At 42.1% G+C, this 10300-nt stretch overlaps 2 protein-coding genes across 6 annotated transcripts in view; both read right to left on the bottom strand.

Annotated features, from left to right (window-relative positions):
• prodha (proline dehydrogenase (oxidase) 1a) overlaps nucleotides 1–2403 on the bottom strand; it is a 16618-nt gene extending 14215 nt beyond the window's left edge. For both annotated transcript variants that reach the window (XM_083657537.1, XM_083657538.1), the window contains exons 1-2: nucleotides 2053–2403; nucleotides 708–916 (exon numbers count right to left, since the gene is read on the bottom strand). In XM_083657537.1, the coding sequence (XP_083513663.1) occupies nucleotides 708–916; nucleotides 2053–2400 (557 nt within the window). In that variant the 5' untranslated portion in view covers nucleotides 2401–2403. The remainder of the gene's footprint in view (nucleotides 1–707; nucleotides 917–2052) is intronic.
• Nucleotides 2404–4574: 2171 nt separating this feature from the next.
• srsf9 (serine and arginine rich splicing factor 9) lies at nucleotides 4575–9025 on the bottom strand. 4 transcript variants are annotated; one of them, XM_083657474.1, is made up of 5 exons: nucleotides 8888–9025; nucleotides 7292–7470; nucleotides 6855–7105; nucleotides 5695–5867; nucleotides 4575–5569 (listed from the first exon to the last, which is right to left on the bottom strand). In XM_083657474.1, exons 2-5 carry the CDS (start codon nucleotides 7447–7449, stop codon nucleotides 5330–5332), a joined length of 822 nt encoding a protein of 273 aa, XP_083513600.1. In that variant the 5' UTR covers nucleotides 7450–7470; nucleotides 8888–9025; the 3' UTR covers nucleotides 4575–5329. The 4 variants fall into 4 exon arrangements, with proteins under 4 accessions (XP_083513600.1, XP_083513597.1, XP_083513599.1 ...); XM_083657471.1 differs by having other exon boundaries at nucleotides 7292–7699; nucleotides 8888–8959; XM_083657473.1 differs by having other exon boundaries at nucleotides 7292–7467; nucleotides 8888–8953.
• Between the last annotated feature and the right edge of the window lie 1275 nt (nucleotides 9026–10300).

Raw genomic sequence — 10300 nt, 5'->3', positions numbered from 1 at the left:
TCAATGCTGACGATGTCACCGCTGATGATAATGTCATCATTGACGATTTCACTGATGATGTCACTGTTGGAGGTTACGACGTCACAGTGAGGATGTCACTGTCGAAGGTTTTAATGATGTCGTCATTGAAGACGATGTCAACAGTTGACATGTCAGTGTTGAAGTTTAGTGATTTCACTTATGATGTCATACGGTAATGTTGTCACGATCGAGGGCTATAAGAGTTCAGCTCTACCAGCTTCACAGTCAGATTGTAGAATCATCCATGGCCAGTCCATGTTTCCTCTAGCCTGCAAGCCTTGGCTTTTACGGCCGTCACGTGTCTGCGAATGAACCCACGTGACCCCACAGCCTAACAGTTTGAACTATACTTTGAACATCAGTATGTTCTGAACAGTGAAATCACCCTCAGGATGTAGTTAATCTCAGCACATCCTGATATCATGTGATACACAGCACACTCCATAGCCTCATCTACCATAAAGTTTGAGAGACTATTGCTCTAGCCCTGTGTTGTAATAGATCAAATGAATTATAACACTTATATAACTCTGTAATGCTTCAGCATAAATAAAACAGCATGTGATGTCATTTTTGGCTTGTGATTTTAGTACTGATAGGCTATAGCTAAGTAGTATGCTGATGATAAAGAACAAGTAGCCGAGTCTTCTTTACTCAACTCCAGGTCAGATATAAAAGGGACTTACTCCATCTCCTTATTCTCTGCCTCCTCTTGCGTCAGGTCCTCTTCCACACTGTAGTCCAACACTGCCCCCACCCCAAAGGCTTGATTCTTCTTAATCAGAGGTTTGATGGAGTTGTGGTCTTCTCCGGCCACAAACTGACCGTAGAAGGTCATCTTCATCATCTTCTCAAACATCCACTGGCCAAACACCTTCTTACTTAGTGCCATCAACTGAAAACAAAATAATTATTCTTACTCAGTTAATGAGAATAAATGAGAATTAGGCTTATGTAACTTGTGTTTTGTTAGTTATAACTTGTGTTCTTGGCAATACAAATAGACATAGGCCTAATAAATATGTCATAGGCAGAGGCGCAGCTTGTGAACAGGCAAGGCAGACAACTGCTTGGGGCCCCTGCAGGCTGTTAGGGCCCCCCGAGGGCTGGCAAACTTGACTCCACAGCAGTGACCACAAACCCCTCTCCATTAAACAACCAATGGATAATTTGCAGTGACATTGAAACCTCCATAAAGGGGCTCTATGTCATCCCCTGGCCTGGACGATTTTGAATGACGCTAAACCGCTCTAAAGACGCCCCATGTCATTCCCGTCAAACTTACATCAGTCACATATCTCTTGAATTCAAAGTGAATCATTCAGGAGAATGTACATGAATCATGCAAGTTTGACGGAAATGATTAATGATCATTCACTTTAACTTTCAATTTGAGAATGTATGTGAATTATTCCCGTCAAACTTGCATCATTCGTGTATGGGTGAAGGAAATGAAGAAGTTACTGTATCTGGAAGTCAAAACGAAAGAGAAAAAAGATGATGTGGGAAAAAAGCAAGTGGAGCAGATACTGATTAGGCAGATAACTGAATGCTGTTATTTTAGTATAGCCTAATGGGAGATAGAATAACTTCACCTAGCAACGGTGTCATGTTTTTTGTTGTTAGTTAACCTGGCTAAGCTAACAGTTAAGCTATGATTGCTATGAAATCCAGACACACAATTAGCACCAGTCACCAGCCAAATGCTGGTAAATTATAAATCTGCGAGGAGGTTGGTAGGTTTGATTTACTCACCACCAGCCAAAAACAAACAATGGTATTATCCATTGCGGCTTGTAACATTTGAACATTCACTACAAGCCATTTGGCCGGTGGACAAAAAAAGTTGATGTATGAAAGCTATGAATTCGAATAGGCTAGTGAAATATGTCCTAGGAACTTGATGATTTCTAATCATAATATGCATGCAGGTTATATTAATGAAATAATTAATTGTTTTGCAGACAAAATCCATTTCAAACCAACACTTCAGAAGTTAGGCCTACCTACATCATCAGGCAGATAACTCACCTCCTTGTTCTTGTCAACGAGGACATCAATAGTACACAGCTTGAAGACCAGGAGACTTCTGAGCAGCTCTACGTTACCCTTGCTTTTGTAGGCTTCTTCAGTGTTGTCGAAGTCGATGGCGATGTTATCGACGTGCGCATTGGTAACATGTTTAGTTGGGCTTATGAGCTCGACAGCTTCTTTCACCACTGCGCACCCGTCGATCTGTTCCTTCTCCCCCGCCGGCGGCTCCTCGCTGGGTTGGGTGGATGCGACTGTGGATCTACATCTCCCAGGTGAAATGCGTATTTTGTGTATAGTGTCCAAGTTTGCCCTAAGAAGAGCTGTTGCAAACTTCGTGTACGACATTTAGTTTCTCCTGTAAGTTTAGCGGTCTCCTTGTGTCTGTCTGGGGCTGGGAACGCAGAGAAACACACAACCTTCAGATAGGATGGCCGGGGTGCGTGTGATGGTAGGCTGCTACATGCGTTTCAGGCGGCAGAGGGGATACGTTTATAAAGGCGGTGCTGTGACGTCACAGGGAGTGCAAGACAAGCATCCGCTCCGTCTCCACCACTCCCAGTGCGTGCAAACAAACATGATGCAACTATGCAACTGAGGTTGCATGGTGCTTAGCCAGGTGAACTAACAACAAGAAACGATGACACCGTCGCTGTCCTGACTAACGGACAGGGTACTAAAGTATAATTCAATTTTCCTTTCTAATTGAGACTTGGAAAATGGTCAAAAATCGAAATTGAAGAATGAAAAAGTCAAAAAATTGAAAATTTAAGGTGAAAATCAGTTTTCAAACGGAATAAAAAAAACACAAAAACAATCAAAGTCTGACCCCATTTTTCATTTTGGCCAAAAATAGAATTATACTTTAGTACCCATCACTAGTCCTGTACGAAGTTCTGTCAGATTCTTTTTCAGACTGTGGAACCATTGGCGAACATGTCTGTATGAGTGTATTAGGCATTGAACATTGTGGAAGGCCTTACATGTTTACCTTTTGTTGTTATTTTTCTGTACTGTGCTGTTTTTACTGTTTCTTACTGTGATATGGATCTCCTGTCTGAAATAAAGAATTTAATTTAATTATGTCCTGCACACTGCCTGCTTCACCTGTGCAATTAAAACCTTTTAATGAGAATGACGTTTCGGCACGCAGACCTTCATGCCATTCTCATTATAATAACGTTTTAATTAATTGCAAAGTTGAAGTAGGCGTTACTATTGTTACATAATAGCTTGCCTATAGGTGGGTAGAGCGGCTTCAAGGACAAGTCTTGCCTCCTTTTCCGATAAACAAGGTCTACATCAGTCAGTGCCAGATTTTTTAAATGTAGATTACGTACTCCCTGTCCTGATAATACCGAAAGTTGATGCTGCTAAACCCAGATCAACCTGCCTGTTTGACAGGTGGCACGCCCACATTTGCAAGCCCCCCGCCCCCATTCCAACTATATTTGTCGCGTTTTCGCAGTTCATTTCAGTTCATGAAGTAGTTTGCATGCGCAGTGCCTGAGCGCTTGAACCACGACCATCTGGGACCGAGATGCAGAACTGAAACACTGACAGTAAAAACAAAAAACTAAACCTACCTTCAAAACTTTCTAAAACAACTTGTTACTGCAGTTAAAGGTTACTAATATACTATAGGCTACTAATAACAAACAGATCCTCATGGAGGGTACCTATGTAGATGAACACCCTTACTGCTACTGTGATGAATAGACCCTTTTCGCGGGGGCCATTTTGTGTCGAAAAGGCAGAATAAACACAGGTGCAAGCAAAACACTAATGAGGGTTTCCAAATTCCAATCGTGGAAGTTGGAAACCCTCATTGGCGTTTCGCTTGCACCTGTTTACCCTGCCTTTTCGACACAAAATGGCCCCCGTGAGAAGGGTCTATTGCATTTGACCATTTGACTCACAAAACCGTAAGGATGATGAGCAATCAGTGAAGTCTGTGCAGACAATACTACATCTGTAACTTTGACTAACCTGTCTCAAGGTGTCCAGGGTCTGGACAGGGTGGTTAACACTTTTTATTTTTATTATGCACTGGGAATTCACATCAGATCAATTTGTGGTGAACACAGAAAGGGGTAATGTCTTGCATATGTCATTTGCATCTTATTGAAGAATTCCCCAGAAATATCCCTGGCTGATTGTTAGTCCCAAATCCATATTATTCTGTTCAATCAGCACAAGGCCATCTTGGTAATTGTAATAAATTAATAACAGATCAGGTGGTTACAATGAAATGCCAGCCACAGCCAATGAGCTGTGTATTTTATAGCACATCAGTAGGAAATGAATGCAACATGGGAACACTATGAATTAAATAAGTGTCTCACTCTGCTCAAATCATTCCCACTAGTACTGCTACAAGTTATCTTTTCTTCTAGAGGAACAGTTGCAGCAGTTGTTGAATAGTCAGGCTTCAAAGACGACTATCTGGTATATATTTACCAAAGCACCAGCTACTGCAACCACAAGGAAACCTTTTAAGACAAGAATGAAAAACTAAAGCAAAAGTTTACGTTTTTATTTAAAGAAAAATCAAAATCAATAACATTAAGATGCATACAAATCAGTCCACCTTCAGGCCAACTCGGGTCAGAGATCCACATTTAAAAAAGATTTTTTTTTTGGCTCACAGTCAACGTGTCGCCATCCTAAAAGGTAATCACTTTTTAACAAGAGGAACATATTGATTAGTTGTTCAGCTTCAATTGGCTCTGTAAAAAAAAAAAAAAGGCCTCACCACACTTTAGAACTTACAAGGCTACAGCAATGTGACACAATGATTTTTTTCTTCTTCGAGCACGAGGGTATTTTAAGAAGCAGTATTACAGTTAGCCTGATAGCTGTAGAATTGTGCAATTCGTTTTGGACAATGTCAAGTTATACCTATGTATTGGTTCTTGTGGAGGACGACATTACAAAACCCAGGATTCTTTATAAAAGAAACTTTATTCAGCACAATGATCACACACACATATCTCGCTAAAAAATCAATTCTGCTTCCATGAAATCCCTGGAGACGTGGCTGAAAAATAATAAAATAAAAATAATAAAAACAATAAAACAACAACAAATTAAGGCTGTGGGGAAGGGTCAGGGAGTTCAGGGGATCCCGATCATGGAATGTAAATCGCAAGCAAGGGTGGGTAAAAGGGTGCATCCTATGATGCTGGGAGGAGGCGGGTTGAAAAAGCAAAGTGGGAGGAGTTTTCAATTACAAAACATTTGCCCCGTACTCCTGTTATGAACATTGGCGACCCGTCTACCGATAGTGGCGTGGTGGCGGGCTATCACGGCTATCACGGCTATCACGCTGTGGTCTCCTTGACGGTGGACTATGGCGGGACATGCGCGGCGAGGGCGACTGGTAGCGTTGAGGGGGGGGTGACCCTCTGCTCTGGTAGGGAGGAGAATAGCGCCCTCTGGATCTGGAGCGGGAACGTGATCGATCGTAGCTAGGAGTACCCCTTTCCTCGTAGACACGGATGTATGCGGTCTCGCCCTACAAAAACAGAGAGGGGGAGGGGGGGCGGGGCAGTACATGAGCTTCTTTTCAGCTGCACACGCTCAGTCCGTTTTATCCTGTGGTTTTGCAAAATAATAAGGACAGCACGTCATGGTACTCACTTGATGGGAACGGAACTCAGTCCTGTCCAATCGACGCAAAGCGTACTCCATGTCCTCTCTGCGGAGGAATTCGACCACTCCTTCGCCATCTCGCTGCACGTCGGCGAAACACACGTCTCCGGCCTCGCGCATGTGGTCCTTTAGATCCTGCCAGCTGCCAGTCGGGGGTAATCCTGCAATGGAATAGCAAACATAATGGTGGAAGAAGAAAAAATATCTCACCGTCTTCCTTTGATTTACTTGGCATTTTTTAATCTGAATAATCATTGAAGGGACACAGATCTGTAGCTTTAGGGGGGCGGGGGCAAACAATTTACACTTACTCTACTGATATAAGAGTCACTTTGGTTTAAGTGTCAGCTAATAAACACCAAGTGAAACTGGTAGATAAGCAGTCCAATTGTAATGTGTAATTATGTAGCACACAAGTAAATAAATCAACCAAAAACAAAAATACACCTACCAGTCACTTATGCAGCCAACATGACCATTTGAGTTTAGCTTTGATTTTCATGACTTTAGCAGCTGACTTGACCTGATCCATTTAGTCCCCTTGACCTCCAGTCCGCCAAGAGAGAGAGAGGAACATAACTGCCTATGGTTCATAATGTCCACCTACCAGTCACTCCAGTCACTCACTACGGCCGGTGTTTGGAGTTATGCAGCGAACATGACCATTTGAGTTTAGTTTTGATTTTTCATGACTTTAGCAGCTGACTTGACCTCATCCATTTAGTCCCCTTGGGTCTCCAGTCCGCCATGAGAGAGAGAGAAACATATCTGTCTATGATTCATAACGTCCACCTACCAGTCACTCCAGTCACTATGGCCGGTGTTTGGGGTTATGCAGCCAACATGACAGTTCACCATTTTGCTTTTTCATGACTTAAGCAGCTGACTTGACCTGATCCATTTAGTCCCCTTGACCTCCAGTCCGCCATTGAGAGAGAGAGAGAAACATAACTGTTGCCTACGATTCATAATGTCCTCCTACCAGTCACTATGGCCGGTGTTTGGGGTTATGCAGCCAACATGACTATTTGAGTTTTGTTTTTCATGAATTAAGCAGCTGACTTGACCTCATTCCATTTAGTCCCCTTGACCTCCAGTCCGCCATGAGAGAGAAATATAACTGCCTATGACTCATAACGTCCACCTACCAGACACTATGACCCGGAATTCTGATCTTCGAGTTGGGGGTCCAAACCTTCCCCTAGGTCCTCCTCCTCCTCCTCCTCGATCCCCACCACCACCACCACCACCACCTCGTTCTCCTCCTCCTCCTCCTCCTCGTTCTCCTCCTCCCATAGGACCACCAAATTTAGCACCAGAGGAGCGAGGGTACTCCACACGCAGCTTGGAGTCCCCATATCCATATCCATTCCTTCCATAGACCGCATCATCGGCATCCCTAAGAGAAGAGAGCACAACTCCTTACTAAAGCACACCTGTTTTACTAAGGGGATATAGGCTACACCTGGCAAATCCCTTCTCCATCCATTCTCTGCTTCCAGTCGATGATATTAAAAGGAAGATTTTCAGGTTTCCAACAAGAGGAATGTGATTCGACTGGTCAAAGGCGGTCCCAGAAACTCACCGTGGGTCTTCAAATCGGACAAAGGCAAAAGGGATAGTGCCTGCCTTGTTCTTCAATTCGATGTCACGGATTTTTCCATATTTGAAGAAGAGATCCTCTATGTCCCTCTCCTGGACATCCATTGGAAGATTCCCCACATAGATCCGTCCATCCGCCATGGTGGTTGAGGACTGGCTCTGCTAACACAGAATGGAGGCACCTGCGGGCTTTAAGATCACTTCTTGTTCTCACAAATAGCTGTAGAAGCGGTCCTTATCCTAATCCTAGTTCCAATCCAAAACTTAGTCCATCCAGCCTCCAATTCCTTAATTTTGACCAAAATAAAACTCTAAAACCAGGGATGCAGCCAGAGTAGTAAATGATGAGTTCAAGACAAACGGCACAGGACCTTGGATCCAAGCCTGAAAGCTTTAAAACACATGGTAATGAATGTCTTACACACTTAACAATGGTTACAGTATTACAGTATTATGATGGGTCATTTTAAGGGTACAGAATGAGGATAATGTAGTGAAAATGGGCCCAGATCAATACACTTTCATGTACACAACTTTTCTTCCAGTATGTGCAGCATATTCCATTCAAGCAACATTATTGAAAATATTAAAAAGCAAATTGTAGGTATAGTAAGGTTGTGTGTAACAAAGATAGTCAATTTTCAGTAGAAACATTTCAAGCATAACGATGAAAATGAAAAAGTTCACCACTTAACGCTAAATGAAATGTACAGTTGTGAAGTTAGTAGTCACTCATCATGAGACAATATATCGTCATGATAGCTGCAATCAGCAAGTACCATTTCCTGCAATAGGCCTACATAAGCTGCAATATACTTGTTAACGTTAGCTCGTAAACTAAAACCCTGTTAAGCCCAGGCGAAGGCAAACACATGTTAATAAATCCACACAGACGCATTGTGTCAGAGCTAAACTGCATTTCTACTAGACCAACTCAACTGGGGGTTTCTTTAATTTAGTTTCCAAGAAATAGTCTGAACCTCAAGACGTGGTTTGGGCCTTAAAACTAGCTAATGTTAGCACAATTTTAATGACTCGATTAAATCCAATCAAACTGTTTGCTAATTGCTACCGAACAATTAACGTTCGAGGAAATGTTTTAATAATAGATTCGAACAACTGGAATTAGGTTTGTTGGTTAATTATGTAATTAGTTGAATATAACGTTCGCTATAATAGCTTTGTAGCAAACCCTTCCGGTTACCGGGGATAGCCGTAGGCCTACCGATTAGCCGTAGCTACTTGTAGCCGAGTAGCTACAAGCAAGCAAGCAGCACGAATCGTTGGCAAACGACCCCCATAGCCATTTAAAAGGAAATATTTTAACCGGACATGTGAGATTGACATTTGTGGAGGTGAACGCCAGATTGTGACACAGTCATCACTCCAGCAACTAGACAGAACCAACTCCATCTCTTTGTTGATACTCGATGATAAGCTAACCTAGATAACAAGCGTTAACGTCACTCAACGGACCAATATTCATCACACTTTGACTCGAATATGTAACGTGGGTAGTGCAAATCGAACGCATGCAGTATATAGCACCCGCAAACGAGTAATAACATTATATGGTTACCTTTTTAGAAGAAAGAGGGCCTTCTTTTATAGATGCTAATGTTAGCAATTGGCACGCTACTGCTGTGCCTTGAGCATGAGAGAAAGTGGGGGCAGAGTCCTTTGACTCGGCCGTTTACTTCTTCTTCGCCGCGGATCGCAAAACGTCTATAGGTGCATACCGCCACCTACTGTACCGGAGTGTGTAGCATCAGGACTTCAGATTTTGTGTGCGTGTACGCGTGTGTGTGTGTGTGTGTGTGTGTGTGTGTGTGTGTGTGTGTGTGTGTGTGTGCGTGTGCGTGTGCGTGTGCGTGTGCGTGTGCGCGTGCGCGTGTGCGTGTTTTAGCTCTATCAAGTTAAGCTACTTGTCTGATTATTACAAATAACTAATTAAAGTGAATAATTCTGAATTCCATTTTCACAATTGAGTTTGACAATTTCTGAAAAGATGCACAAGGCACATTGACTGCAAAATATATTGTTTAATACAGTAAATTAATTATACCAGTTGACAATTTCAGAAGACAATGAAAAAAATTAAAAATATATTTATTTCCATTGGCTCGTTTTCATCTGTCTATTTCTGTCTGTTATAATCAGATAAGGCCCATTTACATACTATGTATTGCATTTCATATATAGCGTAGTTTGTACAATAAATTTGTTCATTTTTAACAATGTGTACACAGTAAATCTCTTGACAGCAAACACATCACAAAACAGCAATACACAGACATTAAGGTAACATGGAGACACAGCACTGATATCAAAACACTGGAATTTAAGCCACAGTAAACCAAACTTAATGGATGTATGCTGGCTATTTTTTGCTGTGAATGGTCCCATCTAAAGAATGAAAACTGTGATATATGGATCTAATGGCCCTAGCTAGTCTAGAAACCCTGCTGTCTATTGTTGAGGAAGAAGATCAGATTCTAAGTGGCTGAAAAAGCCTGAGCAGCATTGTAGTACAGTATAGTAGGCCTAGTACTGTCCCCATGTAATATAAGGTAATATAAGGTCTGGTACATCATGATCTGTGGAATGAGCATGTCGTCTTAAAATGCCATGTGCTCCGTGCACAAAAAATTTCAAACCACTAAAGGATTATGCGATGGCATAATTAGAAACCGGTAGTAGTCTGACATTGCAATAGCAGTGGAAAGTGAGTGTGTGGAGGCCAGGGTGGTGGCATAAATAAATTCTCTTCAACTCTGACACGGCAAGTTGCAAAATCATAGCCAGAAGATTTCTACTTTGAAGTTTTTCAATGACCAAAGCTCCCACTAATCGCTTATCCAATTTGTGGTGTAGGAACGCAATCTTCACATAATAATTTGTGTGGACAACAATGTCTGCATTTCAGACTTCATTGTTTCAATTGAGTTTCACGTTTCTCTGGCTGGCATATAGATATAGGAAGCTCTGTCAG

The sequence above is a fragment of the Poromitra crassiceps genome (genome assembly GCF_964638095.1).
Source record: "Poromitra crassiceps genome assembly, chromosome: 21".
NCBI lineage: Eukaryota > Metazoa > Chordata > Actinopteri > Beryciformes > Melamphaidae > Poromitra > Poromitra crassiceps.
The sequence above is the reverse complement of the archived record's forward strand: the minus strand, read 5'-3'. Positions and strand labels throughout refer to the sequence as shown.

Excerpts from the sequence above, each read along its gene's own strand:
- srsf9 (XM_083657474.1), bottom strand. The coding sequence starts at position 7,449 with ATGGCGGATGGACGGATCTATGTGGGGAATCTTCCAATGGATGTCCAG. Across the intron at positions 7,106-7,291 it reads GTCCGATTTGAAGACCCACG|GGATGCCGATGATGCGGTCT; the intron begins GTGAGTTTCTGG and ends CTCTTCTCTTAG. Across the intron at positions 5,570-5,694 it reads CTGAGTTCCGTTCCCATCAA|GGCGAGACCGCATACATCCG; the intron begins GTGAGTACCATG and ends CTGTTTTTGTAG.